Raw genomic sequence first — 24937 nt, forward strand, 5'->3', positions numbered from 1 at the left:
AGTTACAGGCTTTATGATCAAAAATGAATTACTTGTGTTTAACATTTCTGAAAGACTGTGGGAATGTTATTTGTTAACACTGTGTATACCACGAGCGTTACATTCAAATAACAGTGTTATTTTATGGTTTATTAGTCTCTCTCAAAATGACTGTTTGATTCAGACTGGTATCTTTGGCAAACTCTATCTTTTGTAAGGATTGAAAAACAGATCTCTCCTGCTTTTAGATCACAGTTTTCTGTAATGAAGAACCAAGTTTTAGGTCTCATAATGGGGTTCATTAGCAAGGCATCCCTGTCCCCAGTTGTGTTCCCTTGTGCTGCTATTCATGCTGCTGTGGAATGCCTATGAAATAGCATCAGCTCCAACCTGTTTCTGTTTTGTTTAGTATGTGTTAGAGGAAATTCCCACCACAACCTAAGGCAGAACTACATCAGGCTTTTCTGAAATCCTGTCCTTGGCTAAGACGACACAGTGCTGATTGCCAAGGGGATGGCTGTGTGCTCATCTGTGGAAGGGAAGCTTGTGTCTTCATCCCTGCAACATACACTTCTTGGGTAAAAAAGTGATCCTGTATTCACTGCTTCAGAGTGGGCTGTCCACCTGTATAGCAGGCCTAAATATTTCCCTTTCTTATCACGTAAGCTTCTGTCCTTTTCAGGAAAGCTCTGTGTGTCTTTACGCATCCACACAGTGGGACTTCCTAGCAAAAAACAGCATGAGCATGACTGTCAGCAGGTCAGCACTGTGCTCAGATGTGGCAGGCCTGCAAGCTTCCCTGTGCTCTGGTGCCCTTCCTTGTGTGCCATCTTTCCTTTGTGTCGTCTGGAGTTCCTGTTGCTCAGTGGTTTTCAGCTTGTGGCTTTTAATTATAAATCAAAAGACAATGTTAGCTTACACATCTCCTTGCTTTTCAGTGTGTACTTTTTTTCTTCTTTACTCCTCAGCCTGAAATTATGAGGCAGTTTCTTGTGCAGTTAAGTGGCTAAGGTCAGAAGCAGCTCAGTGTTCACAGCTCCTAAGACAAAGCAGCCTGCTCACTGCCTTGGCAGACTTGCCTTAAGCCATACCAAAGCAAAGTATCATCCTAGCAGCCTTGGTTGTTCTCTGAGGGGACCACACAGGTACTTCTGCTGGCGGAACGTGTAGATAAGCTGTGTGAGTACACACCTCACCTGTTGACACATCTGTATGGGAAGTTTGCTATAGACTTGAGGTACTCATTAGCAGCTGTGTATGCAGCCAAAGGAGAACTGAAAAATCATCAGCCCTGCAAACAGCAGCTCAACCACTTGTCTCTGAGCTTGCATTGCTTTTTTTTTTTTTTTTGCATTTCAATAACAGCTCAGCAATTATGTAGCTCAACTTATGTAGTTGCTTCTTAGACTCTTCAAAGATATGTCATTACACTGATACGTATATGTCCTCAACATTTGATGTTATATATGCCAGTAAAAGGGCATCCTAAGCATCAGAAACCCACAGGAGTTCAAATGACCATAACTCATCTGTGAGCAGTATCTCAGTAGACTGGAACTGCCAGGACCAGAACTGAAATCCAGGGCACAAATTCTTCCTTGCCCAAGCTCATTTAAGGTTTACTCTTAGTAGCAGGAGGACCGACCGTAGCCTGTGTATAAGGTGGTCTAGTGAAAGGTTTTTATTTGGCTCCATTGGCATGCATATGTCAAAAGGAAGAGGTAAGCAGGGAGGCACAAGCAGAGTGATGGGTTTTATTTTTATCCTGAAATTACATTCACCGAATTTTGGATACTGAAAAGTGCTGCCTTGGACTGTTTGAAGGGTTGTCTTAGAATTCCTTACCTACAAAGCAGGCAGCAGTGATAGCGTATTTTTTTCTCTCAATTTTTAACAGAAATAAGGAAAGAAAGGAAAAATACATTAGATCGTGCATTCTGTCATTCTGTTCTTTGGCATCCTGCTGTAAATCAGTAATGACCTCTCAAGATTGATGAAATTAAATCAGTGTAAAATCATTGGGACAGTATTGGTATGGTTTTATAAGGTGTCTAAAGTCTTCTAATCGTTGACAAAGTGGTTATCAGAGTAAACAGAATGGTTTGATCTTGTTTTCTGAGTTTCTGTGGTGGGTTAGTAGCAAGAAAGGCAGATGACACTGTGAAGATTGCCTGTGTGGTTTGATAGTATCTCAGAGGTTTGTGATAGCTGTGACTCAATGACAAAATGCTTCAGTGAGGGCAAGGGTAAAAAGGGCTACAGATAGCTGAGTGCAGTGAGACAGGAGTCTTGATTTGGGAAGAGGAACATTTAGAACCAAATCTTGAAGTGTGATATTCCAAAAGCCTGTACGCTTTCTTAAGGTTGGGAGACCAGTTACAGGAAGCAGCTGTTTGTCACCTTCAGTGACCTCTCAAAAGAATGACTGTAGAACACTCTACTGCAGCACTGAGTCACGTATCCTAGAGTCTGGATGTGAAGGGCTGAGCTACAAGTTCTGCAAAGAATTAGAAACATAAGGGCAGGGAATTTGGAGTTATGCAGGAAGTGTGGTTTGTGTTGGAAGCAGAACAAAGGAATGGGCATGGACTGAAGCACTGCGAGCTCACAGTAGAGGGGTGCCAACGGTGACTGCCCAAACGGGGCAAAGCCAAAGCAAAGCTGCAGAAGGGAGGCTGCAGCTGCTCTGAGCGGTGAGCAGAGAGCCTGTGATGCTAAGGATGATGTCATACATATATTGAGTAGACAAAATTCAGCTGTAACGGTGAAGATTGGCTGGATATCACAGCATCTTTCCCCAGCTATGCTCATCTGTTGCTTCAGGCAGATGAAAGGCTGTTGCCATACACAGCTTCAAATGGGTTTGTCAGTGTGCTGTGTCCTTAATTCTTAATGCTTGTTCGTGTAGTGGCAGAAGATGAGGATGTCAGCATTTAAGCAACTAAGAGCAGAAAATTACATGAGTGGAAATATCCAGAAAACTTGAGCACAACATAAAAAAAGAGAGGACGGGAAGTAAATTGGAAAGTTATTCCTTGGCATAACAACCTGTGGTTAATGGTTCAGCATCAGTGAGTAACTGAAGCAAAAAGATGAACAAGTGTCTGTAGGAGATGGCTGGAGCCACTGATGAAACTCCAAATCTTTGGGGACAGTTTAAAGTAAGGTAGTGGTCTACATATTTAATCCCTCGAAGTGTGGAGTCCTATGGCTGTTGTTTCTCTGGGCTGCAGATCTGTTGTGTGCACTTTACAGATAAAGCAATGTCTTTAGCTTTGGCATTTGGGACAGAGAATGAAGTCAGGATCTTAATGCCACCCAGCCTAGGAGCTGCAAGCCAAGCTGAACTTCTTCTTTCTGTGCAACATCATTGCTCATAAATGCTCTGTGAAGCCCAGCAGATCTTACTGACACCAGCGAGGTACCATTTCTCCCTTGAGTTTTAACTGAATTAAATTAAATGGCAGTTTGGCACATTGTGGAGTGGACTGAATCCAGCCTATTAGATGTGGTGCTGTGTGACCATGTTTGACAAGAGTAAGAGCTGAAGCAAAACATCTCACTTGAATAGGCCTACAAAGTAATGGTTTTCAGGGTAGAAGTGTTTTGATGGAGGTGATTTGGGAGCTTGGGAGACCATGTTTAACTTGCTCATGAGGGATCTGTTGATGTACTTTTATGTGAATCGGGATTCAGATCAAAGTTCTGCAGACAGTAATATTTTGTTACTTACCTCTTTCTTTCCATTCTTGGAGTTTTACTCCATAGTTTTTGATAACTCAGACATTCTGATCTGACTCCATGATGGGAATACTCATAACTTTTTCCAAATACAGCCATTCATCTACACCACTGAGTTGTTTGAGATTATAGATATGAACAAGGATATAGTAAATATTAATAAGTAAGAAGAACTTAGTGTCGATCACCATGTACTTCTGTTCCTCCATTCCTCTGTGGTATTGAGCACAGCATGCAACACAGTAAGTCAAAACAGCAGGAGAAAACTCAAGTGAAGTGCTTTTTATTGTAACTCTGGAAGGTTTGGGAAGGGCTAAAACTAATGTAGTGGCAATGTGCACAGTGCACACACTTGACCGTCTTGTTCTGTCGCTTTCTGAGCTTTCAGTGATGCCAGATGTTGCCAAACCTACTGCAGTTAAACTGGCAGAATTTTACTTTGTACTGGTAAACAGTCTTTGAATGGTTGAGAGCTGGAATGTATTTCAACAAAAATCAGCTTTGGTGGTTGAAACTGCAGTAGAATTGAAGATGCCAAGTGGTCACAGTGTGGGCTTTAGAGTCTTCATTACTCACAAGACTTCATCTGGTAGGGGGAGAGTCTAATGGAAATTTGTTTGAATATAAGTTGCCTACTACTGAGTAATGTATTATTAGGAAAAGTCTCAACTGTGGATAGCTCTAACCAGTTCTTTTTTTTCTGTTTTGCTCTGTTTCTCCTGTAGGGCTTGTGAAGTTGGGGGTTCACTGTGTCACATGTCAGAAGGTTGCGATAAAAATTGTCAACAGAGAGAAGCTCAGCGAGTCGGTGCTAATGAAGGTAATTTTCTAATAGATTTAAAAAAAAAAATAAGTTCTTGGCTCTGTGTCTTTTGTTCCATGCAAAATTAATATCTTTAATTATGTTTAACAAACATCCTTGTCAATACTAGGATTATGTGGAGCATAATAAAAATAATTCAGGTATGGGGGAAGCTAGGGCAGCTGAAATGAAATGGGAGTATATCTGTGCTTGGAGAACAAAATTAGTGGTCAGCTGCAAAGCTGTTGCTTCTCTACTGGGGTAGCAGTGTGTTGGGCATCATAATTTTCCTGCAGGAGCAGTGCACAGTAGTTGTGGTATGTTGTGGACTGAGGCCTTTACGTGTTATTAAGAAGAGATTTATGTGAGGTTGGCAAAACTGTTGTTTGAATGCACCTCCTGCTCACTCCTGCTGCATATGTTCCTTATCTGATGCACCAAGATCCATGAGTGCTTTAAGCTGTTGTAATTCTGTTAATAATCCTCAGAGCTGTGTTATTAGAAACAATCAAGGAGTTCCAATGGTCCAATGAAGTAGTGTTCACAACAGCTTTGTTCGCTTTTACCAAATCCTGTGATATGCATCTCCTTATGCGAGTGTCACTTGACAGATCTTGGAAGTCTAAAAATTAAAAAAAACAAAACAAAACAAAACAAGAATTTATTCATGTGATTTGGTGACTAGCAAAGCTAAATTCAGCTTGGGTGGGGGAGCACAACTTCTGCAATCAACAGAATTCCATTAAGTTGTCACCTGCAAAATGTGCTAATGGATCTGCACACAAAATCAAGGTAACTTCCCGGCTAGCACACGCAACAAAGATCTTTCCCTGCTGCTTTGTCACAAGTAAGTATGGCAACTTATGGAACGGAAAGAAAATGGAGATTAAAGGAATATACAGTCACTGAATGTTAGTGTAAAGTTTATATTCAACTGTAATGTGCTCAGATTTACCCTTCTGGAATTCCATTGAAGTATTCTGTCTCCTGCAGTACTGTAGAGTAAAGCAGTCTTCTGGTATAGACCAGAAATTAGAAAGTGAAATAGGTAAGAAAATTGCATCTAACAATGGAAGAGAAAAATTCTCTTAGATGAGTGGAACACAGTGAAAATGAACAAAGTGTGTAAATGGTAAAATCTAAGTGAGACTCTAAAAACTTTGAATATTTTCTGGAGTAACACAGTAAGAATACTTTTAAAAAAACATGAGCGTGATGTTGGCTGAGAGACTCTGTCTGGTATCAGTATAAAAGATTTTATTTGCCCCATTGATTTTCAGAGTAGGAGGCAAATCACGTAGCATAGCAGAGTGATCTCTCTGCTTTTGTTTTGTTGTATTACCTCAGTTGTAGTAGAAAATCTGCGTAATGAAGGAATGTGTTAGGCCCTTGTTTACACAGCCGCGTGCTGAAGAGTGCCATGTTTTCTGTAAAATTGTACAACATCCTTCTCAGGAGGAAGCCAGGCGTTGTATCATGATTCTCATTTCAGACCATTCATGGCCAGATTTTCTCTTTCAAGGATTCTGTTCTCTGTACTCAGGAGGCTGGAACAACAGATGGGAGTGAAGTGGTTAGCCCAGTTCTTGCATAAACACGGTAACCAGATGTCTTTTCAGGAATACCCTGTGTCTGTTGGTCAGAGACAGGACTTGGGACTTCTAAGTGAATTTGGAATTGACCGTACTCCTAGCCAGTGTAATCCACCCTGGCTGACAGGGGAAAAATGCTTTCAGCTTTCGGCAATCCCAGTGTGAGCATTGCCAAGCAGCCAGCTGACAGCCTGCTGCATGGAGTCAGCAGCCACGGGGAGACAGTTAGCAACAAAGCCAAGTCATGGTGGTGTGGTGGCATTCCTAGTTCACAAATCTTCCCACTGGTTTATTGGTTTCAGTGACTCTCTTTGCCAGCAGGCTGTTTAGAACAGGCCCTGGAGCAGAATCAACACCACAGCAGCAATTCCAAGCCAGGCCCAGATTGATGGGTTTTGCTTTAATCTGTCCTTGGACAGAAAAACTGGATCTGACAAATATGCACACCTGCCACATGAAGCTGTAAAACTGCAGTGCTGTGGCCATTTATCCTAGAGCATAAGGAAGAAGTCTGCTCACAGTCCTTTCAGCATCAAAAATGACAGGCATGAGCACATGCAGCAGACTGCTTTCTCCTGCCATCATTATTTTGACTTACTTCATACAGCCTTCATTTCTCCAGTGATTTTGCAGTGAGCATTTGTTTTATTCTGTACAGTCAGGGAACTGTCCCTTCTTTCTGCAGCTGCTCTTCATCTGAGCTGTGCAAAATTGAGAGGCATTTGGTAAAGTGCTTTCTAATCATAACGTAGTAGTATCAATATTTCTGGAGAGAAGAATTTGGAGTTGAAGCAGCTGGTCTCAATTAACAGAACTGCTGCTATGGAGATGATACATGGCCAGGCAGGCTGCAGCACAGGCTGCAGTAAATGGCTCATCCGTGTGCTTGCAGCCCTCTCAGAGGATGAGGCTGCTTGCTGCACATGCAAGCTGTCTGCTTCGGTGTGTGCTGGCTCGTTCATTGAGGCTGAGGAGTGCTTCCTTCCCAGCTCCAGCTGGGGTCTGCTTAAGAGTGCTGTTTTGGGGCAGAACTACAGATTTTACAGATGAAAGCAGAAGTCCTGGTTCTGTTCTCACTGTTGCTTTCACAGAACTGTAAATACTTGGGCTAGGTTTCTTCAGCTGTACTTTGGGTAAGCCTGCTGCTCTGGAGACCTGCCTCCCAGGGGCGCTTTAGCATGCTCTGACACAAATTGGTAGAAAGGCCTCAGAAATTAGTGGATTACAGGGAGTGTGTTGAGATTACGAAGGGCTCATTAATTTCACTGAACTGCTTTAGGTGAGAAGGAAGTTGGGCCCAGAATACACGAGCTAACTGTGCTCATAGAGCATGCAGGCTCCCTGCTGTTGGTTGCGTTGTAAGTACCAGCACGAGCATTTGGAGTTCTTAACATCTGAATGTGAGAGTTCAACTCTGTCTTTCCTCTGATGTGGCCAAAGCCTGCTTGGAAATGTGCAGAAGTCTGGGAAGGAGGAGTCAAAGAGTCTTTCCTCTTCACCACCTCACCAGTTCTCTGCTACTCCCTCCATCCAAAGAATAAGCAGAAAGAAATCGATTATCTTTTGCTGGTCTGTCAGACAAATAATCTTTGGAAGGCAGTGATAGTAAAAGCAATGGGAGCATAAAGGGTGAAGAGCAAGAAGGGGACAGCTGGCCTTGGACTAATTATTTGAACATGCAGACATCCTGAGAAAGACACAGATGTCCCAGGCTTGATGACTGAAGGCCAGGGCTCCATATGCGTGCTTTGTGCATATGAGCCTTTTGTTTACTCTGACTGAATCCTTCAGTGCCAGCCTTGAAGCCAGGCAGGTATTTCAAGGGTGGGGGATGGGAAGAAAACACAGTCCTTTCTTACTTCTCTTGTGGAGCTGGCTTGGAAGGAGGGTGCTGTGTTCTGGGGAGGTTGGTTGTTTTAGAGCCTTTTGGGTCTGATGAGCTCTACTTCCAAAACTGGCTTTTCGGTCAGAGAGGATCATGCAACCATCAGCATCAGAAATCACTAATTGCCTGAAGCAGTTGAATGGAGGGAGGAGTAGCAGGTTCATTTGTCAGCTTCTTAGAGCAGACAAGATAACTAGTAAACCACATGTGTAGATAGGTACTACTTTGCACCGTTTTGGACTTCATTTCCTTCTTCTGTCAGTTATTTTTGCCTCCTTTTTAACCGCTTTTATTTCTCTTTTCTTACCATTCTGTGAATTCTTTTTACTTTGTCTTTCCTCCGTTTGCTGTGGGAAGTCATGCAGAACTGTCGTTGTTTTGTTACAAAAACTGCTGAAAGTATAGCATGTCTGGTCAAGGTGTCCATTCTTCAAGGAAAATGTTTTATAAATAGGCAACAGTTCAGAAAAGATCTGAGGGAATAAGTAAACAATCAGAGCTTATGCTTAATGAGAGACTCAGAGGACTCAGTCTAACTAGTTTATCAATTTGAAGGTTAAGAGAGAACTTAGTCATGGTTTGTAAATACTGATAAGGAGAATAGGCGTTTGATAATTGAGGATAACTTCTGCTTTGGGGGCAGAAAGCTTATTGGAAACTAATACTTGGAAGCTGCAGGTAGACAGATTGAAAGTAGAAATGTTCAGACTGTTTGAGCACTGGAGGAAGTTATTAATTGGAACAAGCAATCAAGAGTTCTGATGAGTTTTTTTCCCTGAAAGAAAGAAAATTAAGCTTTGCATTAAACTGCTCTGTGGTTTCTAAATGCTAGATCTTAGTTCAGCATTGACTGCTGGTCTTGCAGCAGAAAGTACTTGAAAGTGGTTTCCTGATCCATGCTATGCATTTAGAGTGGACTAGATTAATAAAACAACCTCTCTGGCCTCAAAATCCATAAATCTATGTGTTTCTAATCACATACTTGAAATCTATAGAAAGCCACTTATCTCTGTCTGGAGTGTAAAGAGAGAGAGGCTTGTACAACCTGTCTGTAGAAGCAGAAATCTAGGCTTCCCCAAGGTAAGTCAAAGAAGGGAATTCTTGAAAGCAACATCTTCTCTTTGAAATACCTCATTTTCACACTTCTAGGATAAATTTTAAGACCATGATATTGGCTGACCTGGCTGTTTTCAACCTGGTCTACAGAAATGATTGCCAAAAGATACCAGTTACATCAAGGAGAAGCTAAATCTGAGATGGAGTAGAAATGGACTGAATAGGGCAACTTTGTTTAAATTCAGCTTTGATCACAGTGAAAATAGTTTTTGTGAGGTTACTGAAGTCATATACAACCAACTCAGATATACATATGTATATATCAAATACATTATTTTTATACATATATGTATGTATGAATTTCTTCAGTAATCCCTTTCTTTTCTTTATATTGCAGTATTTCAGTGTCTTACTGTTGATTGCAGAGGAAATTATGTTAAGCTGCTACTGAATTCCTCTGAATACCCCCTTCAATTGGGTACAAATGAACAAAGAAATGAGACCATATAATTTTATTGTTGAAATGGTTTAAATTGATCTGGTATACTGGAACACAAGATGCTGGAAAGCTTTGTATTAAAAGCAGCAAATAGGAAGGAAAATAAATGTATTTATTTATTTAGTATTGATTAAATATATTAAATAGAAGTCCCAAAGAAAAGGCTATAGAGCATTCACCAAACTTTCCTGTACTCCCTGATGAAGAAACACTGTACTAACTTGCTGGCTCTAGTTTATTATTCTTCTGATTGGTTCGTAAATTGCTGCAAGAGGAGAACAACCCAGATGACCTTGTATTTATGGAAAGAAAAAAAGAAAAGAAATCATGAAAGAAACTAAATTTCCCCAAAACACACATGTACTTTCTGAAATTCCTGTTTTTTACCTGCTGTTGAACATAGAAGTTGCAGCATATAGATGAGTATGTCCATACTTACATGGACCTTCCCTTGCGCTTTCGCTGCATGTGCTTGTTACAAATACATGCACTCATCCTTGGTTTGGCTCGTCTTTAACCTAGAGCATTACCACTTGCTTATCTGCTTTTAACACTGGAAGAGAGCAGATTAGGAGTGTGTGCGTGCCTGCATGTTTGTCTGTGTAGGTGGTGAACAAACTTCAGGAATGATTGACACCCATCAAAGAACAGGAGCTCACAAACGTGCCCTTACCCCCTGCCTCTCTGGCCCTTGTTTATATTCCAGCAGCAGCACATTTGGCACAGCACAGCCTCGTGTGTCTGTTTTCTAAGTTCAAAGAGACAAAAAAAGCACCTTGCGATATGAAAAACACAGGAAAATGAAAGGAACTTATTTTCCCTGTCTCTCTTCTGTTATAGGGGGTTTGGGACCAGGGATCTGTTATTGAATGTATAATGCAGAGTGTTATGTTTTGAACTGGAGCTGGTGGGGAGCGCTGGAAGCCTATTCACTTGTCATTTGTTTAAGCAGTTAAAGAAGTCGGATAATTGTATTTTCCTTCAGAGAAGAATCACTCTCCACCCCCACTTTCTACCACACCCACAGGAGCACAAGTTGAGGTATTCCTCAGGATGGAAATTAAACAGGGATCATGAGCACATGGTGTACCTGTCAGAGGAACAAACCTGTTAAGTGTGCACCATGCTTTTTGCTTTCTAAAGTTAGCGTGATCGATTGATGCATTTGAGCAAGATATAAAAATTATTGGTCCTATTTTTTTCCACCCAACTTTTAATTCCACAGACTTGTATTGTAGCTGTCTGACTTAAATTTTTGTTTTACCAGATTTATTCTACTCACAGCCGTGTGTGCAAAAACACAGGCACATAGACATCATACTTGTGTGCTGCCTTGGTCATGCAGCAGATGTTCTTCCTGAGCCCCAGCTGGAGCTAGCTCGAGTCAAGAAATGCTTTTGCCATTCATTTAGCTTGGTTGTAACTCTGCTACCTAGGTAGACCAACAACTTCTCTCAGAGATGTGTTCTGCCATTCAGTCCTCATCCACCTGCAAAGCTGCTGTCAGTAATCAGCCTCTCAAAATCCTTTGTGTTTGACTCTCTTTAACTGCTTCCACTGTAACTTCACCATTCTTGCATTTGGAGTGAAACAGACCATAGCTTAACTTCATTTACATAGCAGGGTGTTAGGAGTCTGCATGCCATCTCCAGAAGCTGAAAGCCCTGCCTCTCCCTGGGCTCCCAGCATCTCCAAGCTATACTTTACCAGGGCAAGTTGCAGCAAGTCTTGGGTAAGCTCTGAGAGTACACAGCTGCAGGGCAACATGTCCCCAGCTGCAGAGAGGTGGCCCTACAAAGTGTTGCTATATGGGGAAATGACAGAAAGCACCAGGATCCTTATCTTGTCAGGTTCTTCGTTCAGAGTCCTAGGAAAGACAACTAGTAAAAGCTACTGTGAAAGGCAATGAAGATTTTATCAATCTGGAGCTGTATTCTGTATGGTATACTGAAAACTTTCATTCTTTTCTTCCATTTGCTCTCTGAAGGTTGGTGAAAAATCAGTGGATTTTGGTCTGATTCTAACTAAAACTACTTATTTTAATTGACTTTTTCTACCAGCATTTTAAACAGCTGTGTAGTCTGGTTAATTAATTGGTCTGAAGGCACGTAGGGTGAAACTTGTCCCAGGCTGCAGAGAATGAAAGTGTACCAGTGGAGAGAGTACAGTAGTTGAACCATGTGTAGAATTGTCAGGTTTGATGGTGTTTGCAGATAGGAAATGCATTTTAAATTATTAATAAAAGAATTCCCCAAATCTTTTAGAAGTTAACAAATTTTTGTTTAAGTAACCTCAAAACTGAAAAGGAGCAAGGGAGCATGCTTTCTGGCCTGAACTACAGTTTCTGAGTTCTACAGTTCTTTATGAAAAGTAACTTTCTTCCTCAAAAAATTTCTTCCTGGATAGAAAGCAAAAGTCAGAATGAAACTCAGATGCACTTAGAACAGTGAATCTATATTGATCAAATCATGTTACAGACACACCTATAAGCATCAGAATAACAGCACAGGACTTTACATCATACTAGGATAGATTTCTGTTTTTGTGATTCTACTAGGCCAGAGTTTGCTCAGTGTCATTACAGATGTTTAAAACAGTTCAGGAGGAGGAAGATGCTGGCATCTTGGTGCTGCAACACAGCATGCACTGATTTCATTTAGGTGTCTCAGCAAGTGTGTTTTATATTGGTGTGAATTTTCTGCTTTCAATTCTTTTTTTTTTTTTTTTTTTTTTTTTTTTTGCATATGTACAGATGGAAAGACTTCATTTCACATTGGTTTGTATTTCACATTCCATAATCTTGTCTGGAAACATTTTGAGTTTTTTTATCTTTTCTTCTGGAAAGAGAAGCAGCATTACATCAGAAGAGCAATAGCAGTAACATCAATCCTTGAGTAGATTGACTGAGACCAGAGCTGGCTCAGATGTTTAACCCTGCATCTATCATCTAGAATAAGCACCACGAACATCAATATACTGATCCATTCCACTTAAGGGATGTAGTCCATCCCTGTTTATAGAAGATAAGCCGTCTGGGCAAAAACTTCGTTTTTTCTCAAACGATTCTGTGATGCCTTGTGCCACCAGCATTTTTTAACCCAGTGTAGCTTATAAGAGTTTCCTAATCCAAATAAAATGTCACCTAATGGATATTCTGACTAGCACAACTGTGGGCTAAGGCCGGGCATTGCACTGTCAGTTAGGAGATGCAAGCTCTTTTTGTTTGCCATTTTAATATCAAACATAAAAGTTCTGCTGTTAATCTGTTAAGTGTAAACCAGGCCCCACTGGGTCTACTCCTGCGATTTGTACTATTAAATAATTGGCATAAATGCAGGAAAAACTGCAAAAGCTCTATCCCAGTGCATATAATTGTTAATTCCAGAAGTGTCAGCTGGAACTGGATATGATCTGGGTTTGTTTTGCTGTCATTGGAACAGGCTGACCTCTCTTGTAATAATTTTTTAGGAATTTGTGCCTTTCCTCTTTTACCAGCTGCTGTCTCTGAACTCACTACCTTTCATTCTGTCATCCTGAGGTGCCCAGTCTGTAGTGGACTGTATCTAATGCTAGTTTACTGGTGAAGCACACTCCTATAGCAGTTAACTGTCTTTTGCATTCTGCTGCTGTCCTCCGATGGAAACACGTGCTACGTATATGGAGGAGACACCCAATGTTTGTTACAAAATTGTGTTTCTCCTCCAACTCATAAGAGAGTCTTCCAGGTGCATTAATGCTGTGGGAGCTGAAGCCTGTGCTCTGTAGGACCAGCTACCATGCAGGGATGGAACTGCATTTGTGGTACAGTTGATTCTCCTCTAGTGTGGGAAAAGCAATCACTGCTCAGTCAGAACGCCTGGTATTCTTGAGCTATACAGAGTAATGTAGTATGGTGTGTTCTGCTGCTGCTTGAGGAGGCAGCAGCAATGGCTTTGTGTGGTGAGAGCGGTAATAGAGATATTGCCATCATTCCCTGCAAACCATAGGGAAAGAAAGAAGAAATTTGACCTTGAACTTCTGCATCTATTCCAGTCTCAGCAGATAATGATTGTAATGCTCAGTAACATCTCTGTTCTGTTATCATGCATTTCCCCTGGAGGAAAAAGGGACTTCTGAAAGTAGCAAGAAATTCTAGGGTGCCGCACCCAGAAGCTGGCTGGCTTTTTTAGGAGTGTTGAGTGATAGCTCCAAAAAGTCAGGTAGCCAAAATCCCAGTCCTTTCTGGAAATTAGGGACCAATGCTTCAGCTTCTGCTAAATTTAACATTCAAAATCATGTTTTAGAATGTTTTGGCAAGGCGGGGGAATGTTGGGAACAGTTGTCAACACTCAGAAAGGAAAATCTGATGTAAGAAATGCATAACTGCTTATTCCTGGTCCTGTTTCTGGCATATATCGCAGGCAGAAGCGTTCTTATATTGCTTGCAGCTCTTGCAACAAGTGCCACTTCTTCTGTACACTCAGTGGGAAAGTAGTAAGGAAATGTCAGCATTGCAAGGGGTAACATAGCAGAGTGTGATTCTAGTTATTTTTACTTTTAGTTGTTGTGCAGCTTTAGAACGTAGAAACATGCATCATCTGCTTCTCACAAATGCAGACCTATCTGCAATAAATAAATAATAGCGAAATGCATAAACAAGACAGGATCACCTAGTTTCTTTTCATGTCTGCTCATAATGGATGCTCTTGGCTTTTAATGGGGTATGTATTTAGCTTATTTTTCCATATCCCAAGAAGTTGCTGTAGAACTCTATATGACTAAAATGAATTGCCACCAGAATGTGTAAAAACAACATGTGTCATAGCAAATGTACAAGGGAATGGGGAATATTACTAGTTTTCCCTGTTGCATCTGAAGCAATTTTTTAACAGGGTTGTGCTACACACGTACAGTTTTCCTGGAAGAATTGCCAGTAGGCTGTGAAGGCTGTTCCAGAAGTAATGTCTCCCATTTGTTATGTTGGCCCACAGTGTCCAATGGTAGTATGGGAGAGGTTGAACCTTCCTGTCAGTATTCTGTTTCGTTTTGTTGCCATGTGATGAATGTCAGATTGCCCTTCTGCTGACAACATGGCATCTGATATGCTGAAGCAATGGTGTGTCATTAATTCCTTCATGTGGAAAACCCATTGACATTCATTGGCGCCTGCTGATGGAGATCAACCAGTGGATATCAACACAATGAAATGGTGGGTGGCACATTTCAGCAGTGGCGGTGGTGACATGAAAGATGAGCCGTGTTCTGGATGGCCGTGAAGAAGTGTCACACCATTAAATGAAGAGCATCTCAGATCTGCATGAATAGATGGATTACAGGCAGCGAGCTGTGTATGGACCTGAATATCAGCTTCAGTCTGTTGGAAACAATGGTGGCAACATTAGATTATTATTATCTGTGCTAGGTGGGTGTCACAGATACTCACACAGAAGCAGAAGGAACAATGTATGCAAGTATTCAGGATATATTGATCCAATAAGAGTCTGAATGTGACAGTTTCCTGCGTTGCATCATTACTGAAGGCAAGATGTGATGTCACCACTATGAACTGGAGTAAAAACAGCAGTCCATGGAGTGCTGATATATGAATTCACCATCAAATAAAATGTACAAGTGCAGTCCTCAGTAGATTAAGTGATACGTAGTGTCGTCTGGGGCAGGGAAGGGGTGATCCTTCTGAATTTCCTGGAACCCAAACAAACTATCATCTTGACAGCTACATAATGGTGCTGACTAAATTGGAGACTCAAACTTCCAGAGCGAGGCCAGAGAAGAAGACAGCCTTTCTTTTGCAACATGATAATATCAGGCCCTGTACCAGTTTAAAGACCATGGAGCACATTGTCAGTCTTGGCTGGACTTTCCTACCACACCCACTATATAGTCTGGATTTGGTGCCTTCTGACTTCCATCTGTTTGGGCCAATGAAAGATGGACTGCATGGGCAACGTTTTCCTAGCACCAGTGCCATCATAGTGGCTGTGAAACAGTGGCTCAGCTCTGCTGGAGCAGATTTTTATAAGCACGGTGTGCAGGCTCTTGTTCATCGCTGGTGAAAATTCTTGGTTAATGGTGGTGACTATGCTGAAAAACAGTGTTTTGGAGCTGAAAATTTGCTCTTTCAAATTGTGTTATTGTGCTCTTTATGCCTGCTGTAGTTTCCATGGAAATAAGTGGAGGCATTACTTTTGGAGCAGTTAACATATGTTTACTGATATTCTGTCATGCTGTCCATCAGGATCCTTGTAGCTGACTGGAAGCGGCTGTTGCTCCGTGAAGGGGGATAGCGTGTATGTCTACATTCATGTGTGTGGAGGTGGTCCAACAGAAAGTGCTTGCTCTCAATAGAGGCAATTTCCCCCTGCTGTGAAGTATATTGTGCTAAAGTTATTTTTCAGAGGTTTTTCTTCTTACATTTCCTTCCTAATACATGAAATAAATCCCCTCAGCCTAATGTTTTTATCTCTTTTCTTTGATGAGTTTTCTCTTTACTCCTGCTCCCTCAGCTGTCCCTGAATTTCCTTCCTAAATCCCATGTGTCCTTTGTTAACCTCTTGTTTGTTTCTCATTATCCAAGCAGTACTTTCAAAGCAGAAAGGAAAGACGGTGCAAGAGTGCATATTGTCCCCTATTTGTTATATATTTATTGTATGCTTATTTGCAGCTCTTAAATCAATCTCTTACTTATCAAATCCACAATAACATTTACTTACAAACAAATAAGGTTTGTTGGACACAGGAGAGAGTGGCACACAGTTTTCTTCCCAACTATCTGGGGTCGTATTTTCTCTTCTTATTAGAGGAGTGTAAGTTCTAAGTTTAGTACCTATGGAAGATCTTGGATAAAGAAATACAGAGTATAGGAAGGAGTAGTTGTGTGTGGGTACCTAAAAGTGCCAAACACCTCCTGGGCAGCAGAGTAATGAAAGTGGCAGATTTTATTGCCCTCTAGTACCAGAATATCTCCACTACAAGAGATGAGGCATCTGGAACTGGCTACACGCTGCTTGAATAAGAGAGGAGATATTAAGGAAGAAGAAATCAAGGATAACCAGATTGTTACAATTCTTAAGCAGAATAAGGAGTGTAATATTGGAGACATGCATGGAATCATAGAAATAAAGGTTGGAAGGGACCAGTGAGGGTTTGAGAAATCCATCCTCTCACTCAGATAATGACTGCTGTATGCCTGTCATGGCTTTGTCTCAATTTGGAAACCTGAAGGAACTGAGATTCCTCATCCCCTCTTGAGAGCCCACACCAGTAGTACATTACAATCCCAGGGGTTTTATTTTTTCCCTAGTGTCTAACTTGGAGTCCAGTTTAGATGTGATGAAAGAAGTTCATCAAGAATCACAGCCAGACTGTGTAACAGTCCGTAACAGCTGTAATAAATACACTTTGGAGAACAGTAGAGATGGTGTTGAATACTTCAGCCTCATGGTAGGAACAATCAATCAATGACTATAAGAATCACATCAGGAAAATTTACTATGAAAAAGATAATAAAGCTGAGAATCAACAGAGATGCATACAAAGAATGGGAGTTTCAGCAGGTAAAATTAAGCATTAAAGCAACCCAAAGAGGGTTGAGGACTCTGGTTCAAAGACCAGACCCTCAAAGACCCTCTACACCCCTGGTGTAGAGGGTGCCTTGAGGCTTAAGCAACCTAAAATAGCTGATGTAATGATTGCATCTCATTTGCAACAAGAGAGCAAATGCATTGGCAGTCAAAGGAAGAACTTTTTCCTAGAGCTTCCTGGAGTCTTGAGAGGAAATCTCCGTGGCCCATAGGAGAGAAATTGGAAGTGAGATCATAGATTCGCTGGGTGGGAATAAAAGAAGTGGTTACTGAATTTCTGTGGTTTAGTTGGCAGATACAAATCAAATTTTAAATATAAAGTTCCGTAAACGGAGAAACAGCCTAGTAGGAGGCTGTCAATGAAATAACAAAAATGTTGGAATATCCTCACAGCTCCTCTAAAGGGGTTTTAGCTATTTCTGAGTCTCTCATTTCTCACTCTCTCAAATTGCTGGTTCTCACAGTAGCTTGACCTCCATCCTCTGATATCATCTCTCCAGCTGTCCTTTTCATTACAGTTTCTCTTCCACTTGTTTTGCGGGTGCAGATCTGGTTAGAGATTCTAGGTTTCTCTCCCCTTATTTTTACACATCTTTTGACCAGCAGTACTATTCATGTTGTCCTCCGTTTTTTCCTCCCCATTGCTGTAATTGTCCATTTACCATTGCAAATCTTGTTTTATTCTCTCACTTTTATTCAGTGTTTTGTGTGTAACTCTCTCCAGAATACACTATTACCATTGTCCTTCATAGCTGCTGTGGTTATAAGCCCTCTGGCAGCTCTGGTAACTGTGTCCTCATACCCAAGTTCAGCATTTAACTGAGGTCTTCTAATGTCCCCGTATGCTTTAAGAGCTGTACTTTTGCCCTGATCCCTTTATGTCAGAAGCTTATAAGACTTGAACAAAGTTGGACTCTATTTTGTGTGCATTCTTATCCGTAAGATGCCACAAACATTGCTGTCGTGGCTAGTGGTTTCATACCAACTCTGTAAACTCCTGTAATACTGAATGCAGAGTTTGATGCAGCCTGACCTAGCAAAAACATTATTAACAGCCCATCAGAATAATCATCTGCTTTTATTTGCATGTGTAGATATGAATTTTAAAAGTTACAATATTTTACCAAGTATATGTCAGTTTAAGTATTGTTCTTATGATAAAGACCATGAATACCTGTACTCACAGCACTAAGTGTAACTGGAGAAATGAGGGACCTGAGCAGGAATGAAGAATTCAGAGCTTAGCAAAGAGGTCAAGTCTTGGTAAATTCGATGTGCATATACAGATGTTTAGGTATCCCAGGCTTAAAGCCTACATTTGAATTCAATAGAAGTTAAGAATACATTTCATGGCCTTATGGACAAGGCACATTCTCAAGAATGTTTTAACAAGTTAGTCTTGGAATTGAGACTTGGGAAGCTGATGATGTACTAGTTGAAAGGCTGTTGGTCCTATATGCAACAGGGCTATGGATGCTAGATTGTTATTTTCTAACTGATTCATAAGGTGGTATAGAACAGGTGTTTATTGCCTTTGAGGAAGTGGCATGTGATGTAATTCTGCTAAACATAATGGAAATAACTTTCATTCTTTTTCAAGTAAAACCTCTGTGCTCAAAATGTATATACTGACCTAGGCTCTGAGTTTTCGTAGAAGGATTGGAGGACAGGCTGAAAGAACTGGGGCTGTGCAGCCTGGAGGAGAGAAGGCTCCAGGGAGTGCTGAGAGCAGTCTTTCAGTACCTAAAGGTGATCTATCGGAAAGGACACGGACTCTTTAGCAGAGTCTGTTGTGGTAGGATAAGAGGAAATGATTTCAAACTAACGGAGAGGAGATTTAGACTGGATATAAGGAAGAAGTTTTTTATCATAAGGGCAGTGAAACACTGGCAAGGGTTGCCCAGTGAAGGGGTGGATGCTCTGTCCATGGAGACATTCAAGGTCAGGCTGGACGGAGCTCTGAGCACCTGATCTAGTGTAGGTGTCGCTGGTTGGAGTAGATGACCTTTAAAAGTCCCTTCCAACTCAAAAGATTTTATGATTCTTCTCTTGGATTCAGCTGAACTTGCAGGTATTTGCAGGTCTTAATTTGAGATAGTGCTGTCCCTGAGATAAAGCTTAGAGGCTCTTTGATCCTATTGCTATGAGAAATAATTTTTTACTCATCCATGGGCATTTTTTCTCCATCCATTATGTGCATTTTCCAAGCCATAATGTCTTTCTTCTCAAACAGATGATTTGATTTTTGTTCTTTTTGTTCTTAACTGATTTCCTTGGAATGAAGGGATTTTCTGTGCATGCAGAACAACTGTTAAACTGAGGCCTCTTTATAGTAACTTCAAGTGGCTGGTTTAAACTGCTGGCCACCCATCCAACTCAATATGCTAAATGTTCTTTGCTTCTGGGCACCTCCTCTTCTGTGTGCCACAGTGATGCAAGAAGAAACATGGAGATTTCTGTGGGATCTTGACGTTGCAGCCAAAGCACCAAAGGGCATAGGCTGCATGAGTTGGTGAAGTTAGTCTCTTCCCATAGACTGAATTCATCCAAAGGATTTACTGGTGAAGCGCAATCGCAGAAATAGACCGGGAGACCAGAATAGAACAGGAATAAGTTTTAATCAGTTGTTTGTAAATGCATATGTAAACTTCGAAGCTGTACCTCAGTAAATACAGGATACAGGTAACAGGGACGGTGCTTTGACTCCAAAAATGCACTACGGTGCACAACATAGCCAACATGTTGTTCATATTGCTACCTATAAGGATTTAGCTCCTGGGAAGGGAGTGTGGCAATCCTTTGAAAAGCAAACCTTGGAACTTAATGTTATTTTGTCCAATGGGCTGTTTTCCTTGAATTTCCTCAGCTGCAAAACCTAAGAAGGCAGGATTTTTGATCTTTCTATAAGAACTTGCCTTGAATTCCTCTTTGCTGGTTCACACGTTGTTGCATGCGTACGCACTGTTAAGTCTGGCACTTGCACTGGGATGTCTGCTGGCCATCTGCTGTGAGAGATAAGTGAAGATATGCATACAATATACAGCTGTATAATTTCAGATTTTTATTGGGGGTAACAGTGGATGTGCCCTAGTGCAAAATCTGGACAGACACTACCCAGGTACAGACCCATCAACTCCTGAGCGCATTAGGCAACAGTGCTAGTAGTACTTCCAAGGAATTAGCTCTGCAGAATAGGTTAGTTGAAAAGTATATTTGTCTCCGAATGATAACCAGAAACCCTAAGGGAAAACAGGCTTTGTGGCAGCTGTTTTGATCCCCTTGACTGCTCTGTTTTCACTTTTTACTCTCACTCTCTCTTGTCCTCAATTAAACAGTTCTTGATACCTGCCTGGCTTTGCAGAATCAGCCACTTAATCATAGACAAAGGCTAAACTTTCTTCTTGCCAGAGCAGTTTAACCTCTGAACTATATGCTGTGCAGGCCTTAGTCCTCCCGTCCTTTTGCATTTCCCCTCCCCGCCATCAAACTGATGCTGAGAATCTGCAAGTGCGTTTCATTTCTGTTATTCTGTATGCTGATGAATCAGCTAGTGGAAAATCTAAGAGTTTTCTGTTTGCATGTATCACTCCTGGGCTGCAGCACTGTAAACTGCTGGTTACTCCCAAAAACCCAAAGTGACAGCATTCACTTCTCCATGAAAAATCTGCTCCCTGTCTCACTCTGGGCTCTGGTTGTAGTCTGATAGAACATCCAAAGCTAATTTCCATGGTTTTCCTTCCCTTTCTCCTTCCGCTGTAAGCTGAACAAGTGATATACTTACTGACAGACAGTTTTGTCCTTTCCTGCTAGCGTTACTCTTCTTTTGTGCAAGTAACATATCAGACTTTCTGAGCAGTTTTCTATGTCGCAGCGTTGTCAGAAGTACTGTGAGCAAGTGGCTGGTCTACCAGAAGCATTTTTTCCCTCTTCAGCTACATGTGACAGTCTCATCTCAGCTAAGACTGCCAGATTCATAGAAGACTAAGCAGCCCTCAGTTCAAACAGTGCTCTTCTGCAGGAGGAGCGGTATCCTACACCGCTGTGATGCATTGGCCCTGTGTGTTGAAACAAACGAAGTTGTGACTTCCCAAAAAGCTTCTGTCTTTTCACTGATCCTGAGGCACACTGGGATTAGAATTCAGGAGTTTCAGTCAAGATCACTTCAATAAGTGTGTGCTATCTGCAGTGTTCAGGACCGTTCTCCTCATGCTCCTCCAGCAGTTTGGTAAAACTCTTGCAGTGAAGCAGCAGGCAAAGGGTTAGATTGGTGGAAGCAAACTGTAGCTAGTGCTGGCTTCTATACTGCTGTGGGTTGCGTGTTTTTCTCTGCTTCGTTTCCTTCAGGGGTCTTGAAAGCTAAGGTGTGCTTTGCTAAATGACAGGAGCAGGCCTGCAGCTGGCATACAGTGATCCAGCAAATCAAGGCAATAATCAGCTTTCACAAGCCAATTTTTTTTTTTGCATATAAAATTCAGACACAGTTCTTACTTATATATGTGGTTCACAGATCTTGCTGTTTGATTTGGGGATCTCCCAGTCATCTCATCTGCAATACAGTCTCTACTTTGCAGACTTTAGCACTAAAGCTAGAAGGCAACTCATCTCCTCAAAGAGCCAGCCTTTGACCTTGAATGTTCTTGCAGTTGTTAAATGCTCGTGCAGGTTTCCTGAGGAGCACAAAGAGCCAGTTTTGCAGTGTGACTCTGCTTCTAAATGTGACTATAAAACCAATGGCATTTTAAGTTTCCCTTTTTGTTTTCTCTCCATGGCTTGCAGATCAAAGATGTCCCAACTTGCAAGTGGAAAAAAAAAGGATTTTCTGTTGCTACTTTCAGGAGCTCACTTACTCAGTGAAGACATGTGGATATACTATCACTGAAGTTTAGTTGGCTAGCCTTATTAATGATAGAAAAGCTAAAGAAGATGTAACTCACTCTGTCGTGGCTGTGCTTATTCTGCAGAGATGATAAACGTGTTCAGATTTTGTCTGTGTCATTTAGCTCTGCAGAGTGTCTACAGATACGCAGTAGAGAGCAAGAGGAAGGGTTTTTTTTTTGAAAGCTGTGCCTGCTGTACTGCTGAAATACTTATGCAATGCCAGCATAGCACTGCTGTTGGGAATACAGCCTTAGTGGTTACCCTCAGCCTACGCAAGGCAAGTTAAAGCAGTGAAAACTGTGTTTTCATGCTGTCACTGCATCTATAGTAAGGGTTTCTGTGGTCAGGGCTTTTTTTAGTTACATGTTGTCATGCTGCTGTCTGATACAGTCATGTTGGTAGCACCCTGACATGCAGTCACTTTTCTGACCTACATGTACTTTTTTCCTTACCTGTTACAGAGAGGTATCATCTGCCCCTTCCTAAAAGGAGGCAGATCTGTCCTGGTTGTGCTAAGAGTACCAGAAGTATTTAGTTTGAGGAGAGAAAGATCGAAATAAGATACTACATAATAATCAGAAAAATTTGGTTCTGCAATGCAGCATTATGGAAGAAAAAAAAAAAGGCGTGAGAGAGTGAGAAAAACAGAGCAGTTTGTCTCCCTCTGCTCTATAGAGGAATTCAGAGCAGGAGAACTGTGTATTTGGGTCAGCTGAGTCCTAAAGGAGAATTTTCATGCAGTCTTTTCAACCCATTTTTGTATGTGGTTGTTGAATCTGCCAAACCTTAAAGGGACAAACATTAATAAGAGATAATCATATAATTGTAAATGATCTGTTCTGTTGTTGCTGCTATTATTTCAAAGCAAAATCAGCTGAGCTTCCAGTGTATGTCTACATTGTGCAATGTGGGGTCATGTGGAGACCATCCCAGTTCACTCCAAAGGTGCCCAGATGGGGACAAACATTACAGCTGTACCAGTGCAGCTGGGGCTCATGAAGCAGCTCATATGGAGCTGGCTGGGCCATCTCTCTCCAGCATGGACACTTCCCAGTTCTTTGAACAAACTCAGGCTTTACCTAGACCCGATCCCCAACTCACTAAATTCCCAGGAAGTCTTTCCACTGATTTCAGTGGGCTTTGGACCAGATCTGGGCATCATTTTCAGACAGACCTCTCTCTCAGTAGAGTTGTGTTGGTCTGGTGTGCAGGGCACCTCTTCTACATGGTGCTCCCCATGAGCAGAAAGAAACAAAAGCAACTCATAGAGGACAATGGGAATAGCCAAGTGTGGAGAGATAACACCCTGAAACAACGCATATTAGTAAGGAAGATGCCTAGCATGAAATGATCTTTCAGCATGTTCTTTTTGTGAAACAGGATACACATCAAATGCTCATTCCCTTCATGCAATTCCTGCTTCGCTCCAGTCATTTCTGCACTGATGCTTTTACTCCTCTTTGTCACACACTGGCCCAGGATGCCCCCCACGGTACCTCTATCAGTGGCAATTCAGCCTGGATTAAATCTCTTCTTTTCCAGACCTATCTTCAATTTTTTATTCTTTTTTTTTTTTCAACCTAATCTAACAGATCCAGAGAAAACAAAGTCTTTGCCATACTCCCTTTTTGTCACTGCCATTTTTCATTGCAAGCCTGAGGCAGAGTCTCCCACAAAACCCTTTCTCCTGAGTATCTGCACTTTAAAGAAACAAACAAAAATTTTTACAAGAGGAATCATCAGAACTTTCTTTTACCATACCATGGTATTGAAGAATGAATTGGTTGCACAACACTGAATTTTCAGCATGTATGTTGTTGTGCAGCGCTGTAGCAGTCTTGTCCAAGTGCCTGTGTACCGGTGTATTTAAAGAAAGTGTTTTTCTTCCTTTTAAGGCTAAGGGATAGAAAAGGATGTTGGAGAAAATCTCTCTAATGTCCCAATTTTCAGTTCCTAAACCAGTCAGATTTTTAAAGAGGCTTAGAAGCTTGTATGTGCAAATTACAAATTGTGACAGCTGAATTTCATTCATTTACAGAAGAAACCTTATAGGAGTTTAGAAGAGTCCTTGTGCCCTTCCTGCTCAGAATCTACTGTAGTCAATTTGAGCTTCTGGTATAGGCTGTAGTTGTAGCTCTTTCTGAAGGTTTCATTTAGCTACCAACTGCAGGGATACTGAAGCTTTTGGGTTTAAAGCATCCTTGTGCAGTGTCCTTTGCCCAGGGATTTATTCCTTCTTATTGCCACAGTGCCTGAAGGGCCACACAACGCTTTGCCTGCTTTGCCAGGGATCCTGCCACAGAGTGAACATGAAGCAGCTGTGAATTAGTCCTGGAGAGTCTGATAGTGGAGTTAGGGGTAGTGCATGTATGTGAACTGCTCGTAATTAATATCAAGTGTGCCTTTTTTTAGCAAGAAGCTGTCATCTTCAAAGTTCCCCCCCCCTTCATCCTGCTCATTAATTTTAATTTTTTTTTCAGTCTTCCTGTTAAAAATGAATTCTTAATGAGCGCTTCTGCTGTTTAAAATGCTTCAAATTCCCTCTGTAATGATGCCTCTCCATCAAACTGAAAACACATTCTTCGTAAACAGAAAACAAGAGCTTGTAGCATTCAATTTACATACCTTCTGTGGCATCTTTTAATTTATAGTCTTGAAATTTATTTTTAATTTCTTTCAATCTATTTCATTCTAGTTATGCTGAATGAACACATGATGTTGATAGTTTGTTGTCATTTATTTCTTATTTAGTCTCTGTTGGAAAGAATGCTCCCATAAAAGAATTGTTTGTAGTCCCTCTGCTTCTGAAGTTTTAATCAAGTTAGACTAGTTGTACCAAATGCTTCTTTTAGCACTTGTGTTTCAGTGCAGTTTGGAGCTTTGGAAATTTACTCTAATAATTGTTCTCAGCATTTTAGAAATCTG

At 41.3% G+C, this 24937-nt stretch overlaps 1 protein-coding gene across 2 annotated transcripts in view; it reads left to right on the forward strand.

Moving 5' to 3' along the window:
- The window catches only part of BRSK2 (BR serine/threonine kinase 2), a 294340-nt gene that overhangs the window by 139302 nt on the left and 130101 nt on the right, over window positions 1-24937 (forward strand). For both annotated transcript variants that reach the window (XM_042884557.1, XM_042884558.1), the window contains exon 2: window positions 4446-4540. In XM_042884557.1, coding sequence (XP_042740491.1) covers window positions 4446-4540 — 95 coding nt within the window. The remainder of the gene's footprint in view (window positions 1-4445; window positions 4541-24937) is intronic.

Source organism: Lagopus leucura, unplaced genomic scaffold (genome assembly GCF_019238085.1).
Source record: "Lagopus leucura isolate 7727_CA_CO unplaced genomic scaffold, USGS_WTPT01 Super-Scaffold_100044, whole genome shotgun sequence".
Lineage (NCBI taxonomy): Eukaryota > Metazoa > Chordata > Aves > Galliformes > Phasianidae > Lagopus > Lagopus leucura.